This window comes from Haemaphysalis longicornis, unplaced genomic scaffold, assembly GCF_048455015.1.
Source record: "Haemaphysalis longicornis isolate Haplotype H1 unplaced genomic scaffold, Haemaphysalis longicornis Haplotype H1 scaffold_3, whole genome shotgun sequence".
Classification (NCBI taxonomy): Eukaryota; Metazoa; Arthropoda; class Arachnida; order Ixodida; family Ixodidae; genus Haemaphysalis; species Haemaphysalis longicornis.
In genome coordinates, this window is record NW_027526335.1 from 156,825,937 (window position 1) to 156,843,736 (window position 17,800).

General features: G+C 52.4%; 1 protein-coding gene across 1 annotated transcript in view; it reads left to right on the top strand.

The window, feature by feature from the left end:
- The first annotated feature begins 14,057 nt into the window (after window positions 1-14,057).
- The window catches only part of LOC144175496 (uncharacterized), a 113,880-nt gene continuing 110,137 nt past the window's right edge, over window positions 14,058-17,800 (top strand). Inside the window, exons 1-2 of the mRNA XM_077704575.1 lie at window positions 14,058-14,131; window positions 14,694-14,838. Of these exons, the coding sequence (XP_077560701.1) occupies window positions 14,058-14,131; window positions 14,694-14,838 (219 nt within the window). The remainder of the gene's footprint in view (window positions 14,132-14,693; window positions 14,839-17,800) is intronic.

Genomic DNA, 17,800 nt, shown 5'->3' on the forward strand with positions numbered 1-17,800 from the left:
CTTCTCTTTATAGGTATAGATAGACGACACCTGCTCCTACGGGAGTCGCATAGTTGCTGAAAGTGTCAACAGATGGCGACTGCTAAGCGAACGCGGGAAACCTCAACTGATTGTTACGTCCAAAAGAATGCAGATTAAAAAATCTCGCTGGCCTTCTTATCCGCATGTTAGGACAAAATCCTGAAAGTGGTTTTTGGAAAATTAAATGGGAAGCATTTTAAAGAAAAAACGAGTGGGAGATATCATCTGGCTGGGTGGTTATTTACGAAAGTGTAAAAACACAGTGTTTTCCTGAAATCCCGCTGGCCTCTATTGGGAGGGTGTCATTGAAAAATCTTGTATAACATTGTTGAGATACGTGAGTAAGTTGCCTATCCCAACAAAAATCAGTTCGATATCTCAGATGGCGGGCGGTAAAAAAATTAATATCTGAAAAACTATTTTACCGCTCTTCACTCTCTCCATGGTGGAATTTTTACAATTTTAAGAAATGTTAACCTCCAACACCGTAATCAGAATGTGCCCTTGCAATCTGTAGCCGTTTGAAAGAGCAGTTTGGCTAGACGTGTACATAACCTGCCAGGCCTTTTTGGCTCATCAGCCGTGTCATTTGTAAAAAACAATTTCACCCTTTTAGCGGCGTCGCAGAGCGACATCCTTCAAAACGGTTCTGCGTGTTTGTATGAGTAACATATTCTAGCAAAAATCAGTTGGATTACTGAATCGGTGAAAGATTTATTTGAGAATCTTTAGGAACACCATTTTAGTTCCGGAATGCGGAATCACCTCGCTGGTGTAGGTTAGGGTGAAATCCAAAAACTACTTTTTAGGTATTCTTAAGGGCTACTTATATCAGCAAAAAGCGCTTTAATATGTGAATGGGTGACCGAGAAAATCGCGAATTCGCGAAACCACAATTCCGCCCTTTTCTTCTGTTAGGAAGGCAATATCTGAAAAACCCGCCTTAGTGAGCACCTATTCAATGACGCAAATAAACTCGTGAAATTTCAAGTCTCTAGGTCTAACAGTTTTGGCTGGGCGTTGATGAGTCAGTCAGTCAGTCAGTCGGGCACTTCTCTTTATAGGTATAGATATATATATATATATATATATATATATATACAGAAAATGGGAAATGAGGGGCTCCGTGAAATAAGACAGAAAATAAGGGTTGGCAGTCAAGAAAACCTCGGAAAGCACAGGGGAGGTTGTGGTGGGTCATAGAATGAGATGAAGAATTTTTTGAGTCGAAAAGAAAGTGGTGAAAAAATGCCCGCCGGGTGGGATCCGAACCCACGACCTCCAGAATACCGGTCTGGTGCGATAACCACTACGCTACCAGCGGGGCTGTTTCCCCAGCACTTTCTCGGGTATTTTATGTTAAGGTATTTATGTTTCCTGCACTTGGGGGTGGTAGCCAGCGCCACTCGGACTACTCGGGGTGAAGGGGACCTTCTTTTTATTTCTACAAACTTATCGAAGGCTTCTGTTCTGAGGGTCTTGTTGCCATATAGAGCTTAAGAGGGTCAACGCTGGTCGACCACTCTCGACTTTTTGTAGACACTCGAGCCCGGCCCGGGGGTTAAAAGAAGGTCCCCTTCACCCCGAGTAGTCTGAGCGGCACTGGCTACAACCCCAAGTTGCAGATACCAAACTACCTTAAAATAAATACCCCAGAAATTGGAGGGGGAAATAGCAGCGCCGGCACCGTAGTAGTCATCGTACGAGACGTGTATTCTGGAGATCGAGGGTTCGGATCCCACCCGGCGGGAATTTTTTCTCCACTTTTTTTCTGTCTTTTGAAATTCTTTATCTCTTTCCATGACATACCACATTCTCCCAATTGCTTTACAAGGTCGACAGGTTGTTTTAAAAATAGGCGCTTAGATTTACGCGAAGACCACCTCTACAGTGAGGTTATGCGCCCAAGGGGACACATAAATTGGCGGTAATTGTAGATTTCGGAAGCTTAATTAACTAAAGCCTATTGTATAACTTTCTGGTTGCTCCAGGGACCAGGCGTGTTTGTGTTTCAAAGTTAGACCAAATTATGTTTCTACGCAGTTTCGATTGGCAGAATTATTCTACCGCATCCGTAGTTCGAGATACAAAACGTCGAAGTGTAATTGCAGTTCACATCATTACGCATGCAAGACAGTCTGCTCCGGCGCAAATCTCCTCCCTTCTGTTACGTGGCTGCACCGTATGGTGTTTAGTTCGACAAAAGAATGGAGGCATAGGCAAAAGTGATAACTGGCACCCCTTCATTCTTGACTGGCGTTATCGAAATCTGCAGTTCTCAGAACCGCTATCGAAACACAGAACAAAAGGGAGGAGTTGTGCGCAGGTCCTGACTTCTGGCATGCGTAATCATGCGAGCGGCAATCAAACTTCGCAGCATGACATCTCGGTGTACGGATGCGCAAGAAGAATTCTGCCGATTAAAACAGCGTAGAAACACGATTGCGTCTAACTTTCCAATACAAACATGCCCGGTTACGGTTGCCACTGTAGAGTTAATGAATCAATTTCAGTTAATTAAACCACCTACATCAATAATTACCTCCTAATTATGTATCCTCCTGTGCGCATAACCTCACTACAGAGGTGGTCTTCACGTACATCTAAGCGCCGATTTTTTAAAGAACCTGTCAACTTAACTTTGATCACCCTGTATATTGGATAGGTGTGAAGCGCAGTGAAAGAAAAGCTGTGAGCATCGTCCGAGGCCAATCCATCAGCAGAGCAAAGAGGACAGTGGCCGATTGAAAAAACACGAAAAAGAAGTGCCGAGCTCGTTCTGAGGGAACACAAACATATGAGTCTGAGAGACGGACGTAGTTTAATTACCAGTGACACTGCCGACAAGCCTTCAAGCCTGAGGGGACACAGCCTCCGACCAGCTCTTCCTCGCGGCGATCCACCCGCCTCACCAAATCGGCAGTATTGGTAAGCTATCCGAGATCAAAACGTAGCGACTGGGTTTGGTCCCCGCTCTGTACGAGTGTTTTCCTTGCGTGCTTTCTCTCATAGATTTAAAAATGTTACCTTCACTAACTGGGGTAAAAACCTAACATTCCCCTATGCCTCCTTTGGCGTTGCAGGCTACCGGCCTCGGGCCTTTCTGTCTTTATTGCCTCCACGAGCCCCTGATTTCCAAACTATATATATATATATATATATATATATATATATATATATATATATATATATATATACACATCAAAGTTGCAGTCCTTATTGCCAGTGCTGTTTGGCGTTTTAAAAGTGCTTTATAGTGCCGAATAAGGTATGATTGCATTTTTTTTTCCAGGAATAAATAATTGAAAATTCAAGTCGAGAAAAAATGCGCCGTTATATATATATATATATATATATATATATATATAAATTGTAGGGTGGGTTTATTTCCGAGGAGAATGCAGCACGATGCTTTGCTAAGGCAGTCCAAAGCAATTGGACACAGGGCTGGCTCTCACGTGCTCATCTCGCGGTCCACGCTGATGATAATGCCTGCCCGGTTCACCTGTCCTTCATCGTCCTTGTCGCTATTGTACAATGGCCAATTTCCTATATATACCAAGTTTTGGATCGACTAGTCGGAATTATCGCCACGTTTGGCTGAGCCGTGCGCGGCCTCCGGAAGGTTGTCACCGGTCCACAATACGGTTTCCGTTGAGTGCCTCCTCGCAGGTGCGTTTCACGCAAAAAAAGTTCGTGCACTAAATTCCAAAAACAGCTTATTGACCCACTGTGGCCGACTTAAGCAAAATACGAGCCGCAGTAGCGGCGGAACGTGGCACTCGCGTTTGCGGAGCACAAACACAACTAGGCCTACTCGCTCAGCTCGGCAACACACGTGAAACGCACTGCAAACACATAGTCTAAGATGCCGTCGAAGCTATCAAAAACAAGCGTTCTTAACGCCAGCGACGCTGCACTACAATCGGAAGCTGCTAGACAAGATGGCTTTAATCGAGCGTCAGCCGCTACCAGCGGACGGACCGCCACGCAAGGACGGCACCGGTTTTGAACCGGATAAAAGAAACAAACAAGATGGCGGAGACACACCTCAGCGTGGTATCCAGCCGTGCTGAATCTTGGAGAGTCCTATATTTTCACCTGCGTAATACAATGAATGTATGATTTATATCCTGGTGCCTGGAAGAAGTCAGAATGTTCAAGTACGTCCGAAAAATCGGTCGTCTACGATTTCTATATATATATATATATATATATATATATATATATATATATATATATATATATATATATATATATATATATATATATATATATATATATATATATATACACAAAGATAGGTCAGCAGTCTACAACGCCAAAGGAGGCATAGGGGTGTGGTTAGGCTCTTTTCTTTTTCACTACAGTTAATTAAGCAAAAATTTTCTTTTAAATATACAGAAGAAAGAAAGAAAAACACGCGCCCAGAGTGGGGGCGTGTTTCGATTACATGTCGAATGCCTTACCAATATATATATATATATATATATATATATATATATATATATATATATATATATATATATATATATATATGAGAGACAGAGCTCCGAGATGCTGAAGGACCACTTTTAATTAGGCTCCCGAGCACAGGCCACCGAGAGACGGAACTGTCCGGGGATGATGATGGTTATACCCAGATGACAGTGGCGATGGGTTTGGATGGGTAGAAGGAACAGAGGGATTGACCCGCCATGTTCCACACTGAATATAACAATGGTCATGTCGCTTCAACGCATAAATATCAGAACAGTACACCCCCAATGCCCACAATATATATATATTGTCACGAAGACAAGGACGATGCAGTTGTCTTGAATGAGAAACACGTTTATTAGAGCGAACTTGTGCTCCCCTAACAACTCAAAAGAATGCAGAGGCGGCGAAGCAGCGGTCAACAAAGTGACTTGCACAGGCGAGTGTCGTCGAATCGAATGCCCCGGCGTCCGCACTGCAGGCTTTTTATCTTTTGGCGCGCGTGGTTCTCGAAACGTCGATTCGCATCTAGAACATACTAGATCCAAGAAGATTATTCTGGGCTGTTCACGTTAGATCAGAATGCTCTCCCTATCACAACAGATAACACATGCGGCACAGAAAGAAAGAATGGAACACGCGCTTGCCTTGGCGCAGAGATTACACAGACCGGCACAGCCGGGCGGTAAAAGCAAAACACAAATAAACAAACCCAATGTATGGTTCGCGGCATTACCCCCCTCTAAGAGTGCATCGACCCGATGCTAACATAAGCGACAGTCCGAACAAACGAAAATAAAAGTTCGTCATCGTCCGTAGAAAGGTTTTAAGCGAACCACGTGGACGACTTCAGGCCGCGTGCGTCGTCGTGATGTGCCGGAGTCATCATCGGGGATCACTTCGTAGGTAAGTTGGCCAACACGTCGTAGAATCTGGTAGGGTCCGAAATACCGTCGCAGGAGCTTCTCACTGAGTCCGCGTCGTCGGATGGGAGTCCAAACCCACACACGATCCCCTGGTTGGTACTCGGCGTCTCGGCGTCGGAGGTTGTAGCGGCCGGCATCCACCAGCTGCTGGTCCCTTATACGAACTCGAGCGAGCTGGCGGGCCTCCTCCGCACGTTGAAGGTATTCTTGGACGTCGGCGTTGAGGTCCTCGTCTTCTACGTGCGGAAGCATGGCGTTGAGCATTGTAGTCGGCCTTCTACCGTAGACAAGCTCGAACGGCGTCAGCTGTGTCGTCTCCTGGATAGCCGTGTTGTACGCAAACGTGACATACGGGAGCACTTCGTCCCAAGTCTTATGTTCAACGTCAAGGTACATTGACAGCATATCTGCGATTGTCTTGTTCAGGCAGCCACGGACGTAGTGGGTGACGTCAGAGGTAAGGCCGGGCCAGTAGTACCTCGCCTTGATTTTTCCAATAGTGCGGGCTGTGCGCAGATGTCCGGAAGACGGGTCGTCGTGGCATGCTTCCAAAATTTCGTCAAGAAGGTCCGCGGGGATGACGAGAAGGTAATTGGCTCTTGTTCCGGGGCTGAAATTCTTCTTCACAAGGACAGAGTTTCTCATGCTGAATGCTGGTAAGCTGCGTTTGAAGGTCCTAGGAACGGCAACGTTGCATCCCTCGAGGTACTCGATTATGACGCGTAAGTCGGGGTGGGCACGCTGCTGGGCGGCTAGGTCGCTCTCCGTCACGATCCCGAAGAACGCGCTGTCTTCATCAGAGTCTTGTGGTGGTGGGTCGACGGGGGCGCGGGACAGGCAGTCGGCGTCGGAGTGTTTCCTGCCGGGTTTATAAACGACTGTAACGTCGAACTCCTGCAGGCGCAAGCTCGAACGCCCAAGACGCCCAGAGGGGTCTTTCAAATTGGCGAGCCAACACAGCGCATGGTGGTCTGTTACAACCTTGAATGGCCTTCCATACACGTATGGGCGAAATTTCGAAATCGCCCATATAATAGCCAGGCACTCTTTCTCAGAGGCAGAATAGTTTTTCTCCTCCTTCGACAGACCACGGCTGGCATAGGCGATTACCCTTTCGCAGCCGCTTTGCTTTTGGACAAGGACGGCACCCAAGCCTATATCACTGGCGTCCGTGTGCATTTCCATTTCGGCATTTTCGTCGAAATGAGCGAGCACGGGCGGGCTTTGCAGGTGTTTTTGCAGCTCGCCGAATGCTTTTTCTTGGTCGTTTTCCCAGCTGAAAGGGGTGGTATCTTTCGTCAAGCGCGTGAGTGGCTCTGCAATGCGTGCGAAGTTTGCGACGAAGCGCCGGTAGTATGCGCACAGCCCGAGAAATCTTCGCACGCCCTTCTTGTCTTTGGGTCTTGGGAAGTTCGCAATGGCTGAAGTTTTTGCCGGGTCAGGTAGATCTCCCGCGGCGTTGACGACGTGGCCCAAGAACTTCAGTTCCCCGTATGCGAAACGGCACTTTTCAGGCTTCAGCGTCAACCCCGACGTACGAATGGCCTCGAGTACAGACTCCAACCTTGCAAGGTGTTCGTCGAAAGTCCGGGCGAATACCACTACGTCGTCGAGATATACGAGGCAGGTGTGCCACTTAAGGCCAGCTAGCACAGTGTCCATGACTCTTTGAAACGTCGCTGGTGCTGTGCAGAGCCCAAACGGCATCACATTGAACTCGTATAGGCCGTCTGGGGTTATAAATGCAGTCTTCTCTCGGTCTCTCTCGTCCACTTCAATTTGCCAGTAGCCAGTCTTCAGGTCCATCGATGAGAAGTACTTCGCGTGGCAGAGGTGGTCGAGGGCGTCGTCGATTCGGGGGAGGGGGTACACGTCCTTTTTCGTGATTTTGTTCAGTCGCCGGTAGTCAACGCAAAACCTTAATGTGCCGTCTTTTTTCTGTACGAGTACGGCGGGCGCAGCCCAGGGGCTTTTCGATGGCTGTATAAGGTCATCGCTCAGCATGTCGTCGACTTGAGTCCGGATGGCTTCCCGTTCGTGTGAAGAGATGCGGTACGGTGACTGTCGGGTAGGTCGGGCTCCATCTTCGGTTATTATTCGGTGCTTCGCTAGAGGGGTCTGACGTAGTTTTGCGCTCGACGAAAAACATTCGCTATAGCGACGCAGCAAAGCCAATAATTTTTTCCGTTGTTCTTGCGGTAGCGCCGGATTCACGTCGAATGGCTGCGGGAGCTTGAAGGTTTCTACGGGTGTGCGTTCAAAGTCGGCGACCGCGATCACATCTTTTGCTTCTTCCGTTTCTTCGAGGAACGCAATTGCAGCTCCCTTGTTTAAATGCTGGTACTCTTCGGTAAAATTAGTGACCAAAACGTGAGATATGCGTTGCTTAAAGGGCGCAATGCCCCTTGCGACGGAGACACCGCGGTCGAGAAGCAACCTTCGATCACTCTCTACGATAGCGTCGATGTCAGAAGCGGCATCCTCACAGTAGACGGCGATCATCAAGCTTGCGCGGGGTGGCAGGGTGATGTGATCGTCGGCGACGGCGATCCTGACAGCAGCACGGTGATCGGGGTTCGGTTGCGGCGTCGTGGAGTGATCGGAGGAAAATGTTATCGACTTGGTCTGCAGATCAATTATTGCGCCGTTGTGCGTCAAAAAGTCCATTCCGAGAATCACGTCGCGGGAGCGGTTATGCAGAACGACGAACGCCGCAGGGTACGTTGTGCCGTCTATGGTGACGCGCGATGTGCACGTTCCACTTGGTGTCACGAGGTGGCCTCCTGCTGTGCGTATGTGCGGACCGTCCCATCTGGTCATAACTTTCTTCAGTTTAGACGCAAATGGTCCGCTCATTACCGAATAGTCAGCTCCCGTGTCTACGAGGGCGACTACGTCAAAGCCGTCGATGGACACCTTGACGTCAGATGCAGTCTTCCTCGAATTCCGGGTTCGTCGGGGCGTCGCATCTCTGCTTGTACGTGTTGATGGTCGGGCACTGTGCATCGTCGTTGTCGTCGTCTTCTCAACGGACGTCTCGGTCAGGTCGGGTACGCGTCGTCGTGTTGTCGTCGTGTTCGGGAGTCTCGTCAGGGTTAGGTCGGGTCGTCGGGATGAGGGCATGTCGTGAATCACTGTCTTCAGCGCGTCCTTGCGTCGTTGGAGGATTTCCAGTTTTTCGCCGTAGAGCAACTCCACCTCCAGAAGTTGCCGCCTTTAGTTTCCCCCGCGTGGGCTGGGAGACCTTCCACGTGCGAAGTCAGCACTGCTACCGCGGTCCGGCGACTTGTACGGGTAGGGCGACGGCGAACGGTTGAAACGGGCTGGTCCACGGCTGGTGTTCGACAGGTATTCTTCAATCTCAGATGGGTGCTGGCCGGGTCGGGGGCGTGGTGCGTCGACGGAGAAACCACGTAGTCCGAGTCTCTTGTATGGGCAGCGACGGCAGATGTGGTCGGCCTCTCCGCAGTGGTAGCACAGAGGACGATTATCCGGTGTTCGGCATACGTCAGTCTTCCTCGGCGTCTGGGTTTGTGCTACCGGTGGTCGGGCGGGCGACAGTGGGCGGTGGTAGGGCGGGGCCTCTTGACGACGTGCCTCTTGACGACGTGTTGGAGCAGGGCGGGGTCGGTGAACAGCCGCGGAGTACGTCATAGCTTGAGGCTCGCAGTGTACTTCGGATGCCACAGAAGTTCCCAAAGCGTTTTGAACTTCTTCCCGGATCACGTCAGTCAGGCAAGCGACTTGGGGTTGCGGCGTCGTCGGGAAAAGTTTCCGCAGCTCCTCTCTCACTACTGCGCGGATGGTCTCGCGTAGGCTATCAGCCGGAATCCGCATGTTGTCGATGTAGTTCGCACTGGCCGCGCCAACAAAGTTCCGGTCATACTGCTTAGCACGCATTTCGAGAGCCTTCTCAATCGTGCTGGCTTCGGTCACGAATTCAGCGATGGTTTTGGGCGGGTTGCGGACAAGTCCAGCAAACAGCTCCTCCTTCACACCGCGCATCAAGAAACGTAACTTCTTTTCTTCCGTCATTACGGGGTCCGCGCGGCGAAATAATTGCTTCATCTCCTCAACGAAGATCACGACCCCTTCGTTGGGGTGTTGTGTCCGAGTTTCAAGCAAAAGCTCAGCTCGCTCTTTTGTCACAACGGTAGTGAATGTCTTCAGGAACTCCCTTTTGAAGTGATTCCAGTCGGTCAAAGAACTGTCATGGTTCTCGAACCAAGTTCGAGCAGCATCTTCTAAGAAAAAGAAGACATGCCGGAAAGTTTTTTTCGTCGTCCCACCTGTTGAAGATGCGGACGCGCTCCAGCTTCTCCAACCATTCTTCGGGGTCTTCAGCGGGGGCTCCCCGGAACGATGGTGGTTCCCGGGGCTGATGCAGGACGATTGGCGACGTTGTTTCTTGCACCATGGTGTTGGTTGCAGCGTTCCTTTTCTTGGGCCCTTCTGGCAACAAACCGAACTCGGGTGGTAAATCTTGCAGGCGGGGGCTGGCTCTTGTTGGAATGGCTTGGCGGCTTCCCGAGGTTGTAGTGGGCATGAAGGGTTCGTACCCAGCACCTCCACCAGATGTCACGAAGACAAGGACGATGCAGTTGTCTTGAATGAGAAACACGTTTATTGGAGCGAACTTGTGCTCCCCTAACAACTCAAAAGAATACAGAGGCGGCGAAGCAGCGGTCAACAAAGTGACTTGCACAGGCGAGTGTCGTCGAATCGAATGCCCCGGCGTCCGCACTGCAGGCTTTTTATCTTTTGGCGCGTGGTTCTCGAAACGTCGATTCGCATCGAGAACATAGTAGATCCAACAAGATTATTCTGGGCTGTTCACTTTAGATCAGAATGCTCTCCCTATCACAACAGATAACACATGCGGCACAGAAAGAAAGAATGGAACACGCGCTTCCCTTGGCGCAGATATAACACAGACCGGCGCAGCCGGGCGGGAAAAGCAAAACACAAATAAACAAACCCAATGTATGGTTAGCGGCAATATATTTTCACGTCCGGGACAGGTTTATTTGCAGAACGTTGGCTCTTGAGGTGGAGGGGAAACTGGTGCGCCGATTGTCCAAACCGTCGAGAGGTCCCAGCTTCTTTCTTCTCTTCCTCGAACGTACCCGTTCTTCTTCTTCTTAAGCTACATTCCACATGCGTGACACTTCCCCGGGTCACAGACGAAGCCCTCTGGTCGAGTCACTGTGCAGTACGGGAGTTATAGCGTTTCAAGCGTGCCACGTGCAAAACGTGTGTTTTCTTTCATGGTCGTCCACTTGTGGCTACACGTGATACCAGGTAAGTAACTTCACTCACGCGTTTCAGGACAATGAAGGGGCCAACGTAATGGGGAAGGAGTTTTTTTTCACAGTCCACGTTTACGCTGGGGGGTCCAGAGCCACACGAAGTCATCAGGGGCGTAAGCGAGATCGGAGTGGCGGCCGTCATATCGCTGCTTTGAACGTTCTTGAGCAGCCAACGTGCGTAAACGCGCAAGGCGGCGTGCTTCTGCTGCAAGACAAAGTATCTTAGCCACTGAAGGCTCGTCGTGTTCTTCGAAAGGGAAGATGGTTTCGAGGCAGCTGCGAGGGTTGCAGGCATAGAGAAGAAGGAAAGGGCTGTAGCCGGTAATTTTGTGCTTTGCAGTGTTCTAAGCGTGCGTAAGAAGGGGCAAGAGGTCGTCCCAATTTTTGTGTCGGAGGCAACGTACATGGTGAGCATATTTGTCAGTGTGCGGTTGGTCCTTTCGGTGAGGTAATTCGTTTGAGGATGGTATGGGCTAGAATGGCAAAACTGCACTTGACAGAGCCGAAGGATCTCTTCAACGATGTCGGCGGTGAACTGACGGCCACGGTCACTTATGATGACGCGAGGGGGTCCATGGCGAAGTAGAGTACGTCTAAGCAGGAATTTGGAGATTTCCGCTGCGGTAGCAGATGATAGTCCGGCGGTCTCGGATTAGCGCGAGAGGTAGTCCACGCACACAACAATCCACCCGTTTCCTTTCCATGAGCGCGGGAACGGGCCTCGCAAATCGATGCCAATCTTTTCGAAGGGAGAAGTTGCCGGTTGCAGCGGCTGAAGTTTTCCTGCCGGAATGGTTGTGGGAAGCTTGTGCCGCTGGCATTGTGTGCAAGTCGCCACATAAGGTTGTGTTGTTTTATGCATATTCGGCAAATAAAAACGTTGTTTGGTGCGATGCAGTGTTCGCGCCAGTCCCATGTGGCCAGATGTGGGGTCGCGTGTGTGAAATTGAGAACAGTGTTTCGAAGGCTTTGCGGTATCACGAGCAGAAGGCGGCAACCAACACCAGAGTAATTCCTCGCGTACAGTAGGCCGTCGCGCACGCAGAAACCGCTAGCTCGCCTTTCATTACGGGCAGACTCGAATAAAGACTGTAGACTCTTGTCTCGGGGCTATTCAATTTTGAAGGTTCTGACGTCAGGAAATGGGGTTGAGAGCGAAGTAAGATAGTCGTCAAAATGGTCATCGTCGCAGGGAGTGGTGTCCAGCGGCAGACAAAAAAGGCAATCGGCATCAGCATGCTTACGTCCGCTCTTCTATGACAAGGTGAAATTACACTCTTGCAAACGCAGGGCCCAACGTGCAAGTCGGCCGCAAGGATCGCGAAGGTTGATGAGCCAGCATAGCGAGTGGTGGTCTGTTACGATAGTAAATGGGTGGCCTAGAGGTAGGATCTAAATCTTTGTGTGGCGAACACGACAGCGAGGGACTCCTGTTCGGTCAATGTGTAAATTTTTTCTGACTTCCTTAACGCTCGACTAGCGTAAGCGATAACGTGTTCACTTTGATCATGGCGTTGAACCAGTACGGCCCCTATTCCAACACCGCTGGCGTCGGTATGAACTGCGGTAGGAGCCGAGGGGTCAAAGTGCCGAAGTATAGGTTCTGACGTCAAAAGAAGCTTCAGCTTACGGAAAGCAGTGTCACATTCAGACGTCCACGTAAAGAGAACGTTTTTCTGAAGTAGCGAAGTCAAAGGGCTGGTTGTGTCAGCAAATGCAGGACTAAAACGGCGAAAATAAGAACAACGGCCTAGAAAACTTCGAAGCTCCTTGACAGAACGGGGCTTGTGAAAATCGCTTACTGCTTGGATTTTCCGTGGGTCAGGCCTGACGCCGTCTTTATTGACCAAAAGGCCCAGCACAAGCGTTTGGCGGTCTCCGAATCGGCACTTCTTAGAATTTAGGACTACGCCAGCTTTTTCCAAAAAGTCAAGAAGGGTGGCTAAGCGACTGTTGCGCTCCCTGGAGGTTCTTCCAAACATAAGGACATCGTCTAAGTAGCACATGCATATTTCCTACTTGAGCCCGCGCAGTATCGTATTCATGAAGCGTTCAAAGGTGGCCGGGGCATTGCAGAGCCCAAAGGGCATTACTTTAAATTCAAATAGTCCACCGGGCGTTACAAAAGCAGTTTTTGTGTACTTAGGGTCCATGGGAATTTGCCAATAGCCTGATCTCAAGTCAACGGAGGAAAAGTAAGATGCTGAATGGAGGCAGTCTATGGCGTCGTCAATGCGGGGCAGCGGGTAAACATCTTTCTTGGTTATAGCATTGAGACGTCGATAATCTATGCAAAATCGCCATGAACCGTCCTTTCTTCACAAGAATGACAGGTGCTGCCCAGGGACTGCATGAATCTTGAACGACGCCATTTCTCAGCATTTCCTGGACTTGCTCGTTGATTACTTGTCGCTCGAACGGGGAAACGCGGTAAGGTTTTTGGTGAATTGGGCGTGCTCCTCCAGTATGTATTGAGTGGTGAGTCCGAGTAGCAGGAATTACAGGACACCGTTCCAGCTGAGAGAAATCGAAAACACCCGCGTGCTTGGAGAGAACATCGACTAGGACGCAGCGTTCGTCCGGTTCAAGTGACTTATTAATCATCTCGAGAAGCTTGGAGGAGTTCATTGGGTGAGTGTGAACGGACAGGCCCGACTCTTTAGTTAAAACGGCTATCGAATTGGATGTATACTCAGTTCCGTGGGCAACATTGAGACGACGATGTAACATTACTGGTTCACTGGAATTGTTGACTGTCCACAACTGGGACTGACCCTCGACAACTGAAATGGGGGCACGGGGAACTAGGACGTTCTTCTTGGCACAATTCTGGGTTGCAGGCTGTACTACAGCGTCGAAATCACGGACTGGGGAGCCCGGCCATGCAACTCTCACAAAAAGGGCACCCCGCGCGGGAATCATTGCTTCCCACGTCCTCAACGACTGGTGGCAGCGGTATCTCGAGACCAACGGCCTGTACCCCGACCCGATGCTGGGCTTCCGCTCGCGGCTGGGAACGCAGGACGCGATGTTGCTGCTGCAGCGCGAGGTGCTGGCTCCGCCGACGAGACCGACCTCGGACAACCGCGCCATCCTGGGCCTGGACCTGCAGAGCGCCTTCGACAAGGTGAAGCACTCGGCGATCCTGGCCCAAGTGTCCCGGCTCGGCCTGGGACAGCGTTCCTACAATTACATCCGGACCTTCCTGACCGGTCGCACGGCCCGGCTGGAGGTGGGCCAAACTCAACTCGAGGAGCGAGAGCTGGGCAGCGTCAGCTCGCCGCAGGGCTCGGTGATCTCGCCGCTGCTATTCAACTTGGTAATGATCGGCGTGGCCCGTCGCCTGGACGAGCTGCCCGATGTGCGCTACACCGTCTACGCCGACGACATCACGCTGTGGGTGCCGGGCGGCAGCGACGGCCACATCGAGTCGGCGCTGCAGGAGGCGGTGGACGGCATTGAGGAGAGCCTGCGCGGCACGGGTCTCCGGTGCGCCCCGCAAAAGTCGCAGCTCCTGATCCTGCCCCCACCGGGACGTTACCGCAAGAAGACGTCGGCCGAAGCGGAGCGCAGCATCGTGGTGCGCGGGAGCGACGGCACGGCGATTCCCGAAGCGACGAGCATCCGCGTCCTCGGCATGCACGTCGACGCGAGCCGCCGCTTCAACAACACCACGGTAGAACGACTGGTAACGAAGATGGGCATCGCCACGCGCCTCGTCAAGCGACTCGCAACGCGCGCGCGCGGCATGAGAGGCGAGCCTGCTGCGCCTGCTGCAGGCGTTCGTGGTAAGCCAGGTGGCCTACGTGGGAGCATTCCACGACTGGCGGACCCCGGAGCGAGCCAAGATCGACGCGGCGATCCGCAAGTCGTACCGGGCGGCCCTGGGCCTACTCAACAGCACGAGCAACGCGGCCCTCGCGTCTCTGGGAGTGCACAACACGCTCTCGGAGATCAGCGAGGCGCAGAGAACGTCGCAACTGGAACGCCTGGGGTCGACCCGGACGGGCAGAAGGCTGCTGCAGCGCGTGGGACTGAGCTGCCCCTTCGACGAGGAGGACGAGCTGGTCCCGCTGCGCGACGATATCGGCAACAGCTCGGTGGTGCCGCCGCTCCCGAAGAACGTCGCGCCGGGACGGAACCCGGAACGGAGAATGGCGCGGGCGTGCGCGCTCGCCAAAGAGTACAACGAGAGGAGCGACGCCGTGTACGTGGACGCTTCCAAACGTCGCGACAAGGAAGACGTCTACGCGGTGGTGGCGGTGCGTGCCGCCACGGGAGAACTGCTGAGCGCGGGCAGCGTGCGCGCCAAGTCCGCCAGACAGGCGGAGGAGGCGGCGATCGCGCTGGCCCTGCTCCACCCCGGGACGAGGACGGTGTTCAGCGACTCCAAGTCGGCCATCGCCAACTTCACCAGGGGCACGGTGTGCAGGACGACGATGCGCATCCTTTCCAGCATCGGGGAGGGAGCTCGCACGAACATCGCAACGACCGTACGGTGGTTCCCGGCCCACATGGGACGGGAGCTCCGCAACGGCCACCGAAACGTCAACGAGGCAGCCGACGCTGCGACCCGTGATCTCGCCGCGTGCCGGGCCGTGCCAGCGACGGACGCCGACGACGACGAAGACTCGAGCAACGACGAAGAGGACAACGACGCAGAACCCCTGACTACGTACGGTGCGACGCTGTGCTGGTACAGGACAGAGAGGCAGGCCTACCCTCCGCCCCACCCGGGGCTCGTGAGGAGGGAGGCAGTGCTTCTACGACAGTTGCAAACCGGGACGGTGCTAGCGCCGGCGCTCGTGTGCCACGTGTGCCCGGACATGTACGAAGACGCGGTATGCAGTGTTTGTGCGCGTGTGAATGCGGACTTGGCCCACTTGATGTGGGGATGCGACGAGCACGACCCGAGTGACGGGAGGCCGATCCTCCCTCCGGACGTTACGAACTCGATCCGCTCCTCGGAGCGCGAAAGCCAGCTGAGGGCCATCCAGCGGCTCGAGGCTGCCCTGGGCAAGCAACGGCGAAAGGGGAACCCGCACTCCTCTCGGCCTCCTCCCGCGGGAGCGAGGGCTAGGGGCGATCGCGGTGGCACTCCGAGTAGCCCGCGCCGACCGGACGCAGTCCTCGGGGTCGGCCCGACGCCGCGGTGAGCGGAGAAGACTACGGGATGGTGAAGCCCTGCGCGGCCTGATCCGTCCCCGACTGCAGGAATCTCAATAAAGTCCTTTCTCTCTCTCTCTCTCTCTAAAACGCTAAGTGCACTCTGATGGCAAGCAGTGTCTTCAACAAGTGCAGATAGAGCAGCCCCATCAATAAAAATTTCTCCATTTTTACAGTCAACTTGGGCACCACACTGGTTCAAAAAATCAATACCAAGTATCACGTCGTGGGTTGAGCGTGGGAGCACTGTGAACTCTGCCGTGAAGTACTGACCTCCGAAGCAAAGATTCACCGAGCATACGCCAAGAGGTCGCAGCGACTCACCACCTACACCGCGAAATGTAGCCACCTTGTCCCAACTAAACATCACCTTACGACCAAGCCTATTTTTAAAATCAGTACTCATTACAGAAATTGTAGCCCCTGTGTCAACTAAAGCTGTTGTTCTAACACCGTCAACCACAATTCCAAATTGGTTTTTGAGCATGAGAACGGGCGAAGGTAATTCCATCGTAGACAATCCGGTCGGAGGTATAGTAGACGTGGTTTGCCCAGCGACCTCACCTCTATTGGTCGCGCCATCTAGTTTCCCGGCGGCGGTGACCTACGCCGAGGCGAAGGTGAACGTCGCTGGCGAAGGATAGGCGGTGTAACGCTGCGGTCTCAAGCAGGTGAATCGTGGCGTGCCGGTGAATTGTGACGTGTCGGCGTTTGTCCCCCGGAAAATGAGCTCGTCGGCCAGTGATCATCGTAGCGGTAATCCCCAGCCTCAGAGCGGTAGAACACGCGTGGGGGCTCGTACCTTGTTTCTTAGCGTCGACGACGGCAGTAGCGGGATATGTGGCCTGCCACGCCACATTTGTAACAAACAGGCGGTTCGCGCTCACGGCCAGTGGTGGATTCGTCATACGCGTCATGGAAACGTGGAGGATAATAGGGTCGTTGGGGACGGCGACGGGAATTCTCGGGACCGTACCTGGCTGACTCGTGGTCAAGAACACGTCGAGAACTTCCTCTCCCAGTGACGAAGTTGCGATCATTGAGGCCGGCGTTGGAGGGCTGGAGAGTGTTGGCGTGCAGCTCTTGGATGAAGTAGTCTTCACGTGTATGCCCATGATCGACATTGTCTTGGTATGTCTGGTGTCGCACCAGTTCTTCGCGCACGATGCGGCGGATAGTGTCAGCCAAATCAGGCGGAGGGTTATCGTGAACACTTGCGACGTTGGTGACGTTGGTCAAGAAACCGAACTTGCGGGTAATGCGGCGGGTTTTCAATGCCTCAAAGGTACGACAGTGCTGATTACGCCCGCCGCGGACTCCAGTTTTTCCCGGCTTATCAGGAAATGGTAGACGTCTTCGGCTATTCCTTTTAAAAGATGGCCAACTTTGTCTTCATCCGACATCTGTGGGTTGATGATTCGACATAGCTTTAGTACTTCCTCGATGTATGTGCTACACGTCTCGCCGGGAACTTCAGCCCGCTGAAGCAGAGTCTGCTCTGCTTTCTTCTTCTTGGCGGCGGAGTCGCCGAAACGGGCTAATATCTCTTCCACAAATCGGTCCCAAGTCGCAAGCTTCTCTTCCTGGTTTTCAAACCACGTGAGCGCTGTTCCCTTCAAGGAAAACACAACGTTCGAGAGCTGAGCGGAGGCGTCCCAGCGGTTGTAGCGACTCACCCTCTTGAAGTGTGTCAGCCACTCCTCAACGTCTTCTTCTTTTCCCCAGAAGCCTCGTGGTTCTCATTGGGGATGCCAGCTGGCCATTGGCGCCGTTTGCGACTGGTGATTATCACCGCGCGGAGGCATGGCACAAAGCACTGGTGGCAGGCCCGCAAGACGTTGGCTTCGGCGCAAACCTTGTGGTTTCGTTATTACGTACCCAGGACCTCCACTAATCTGC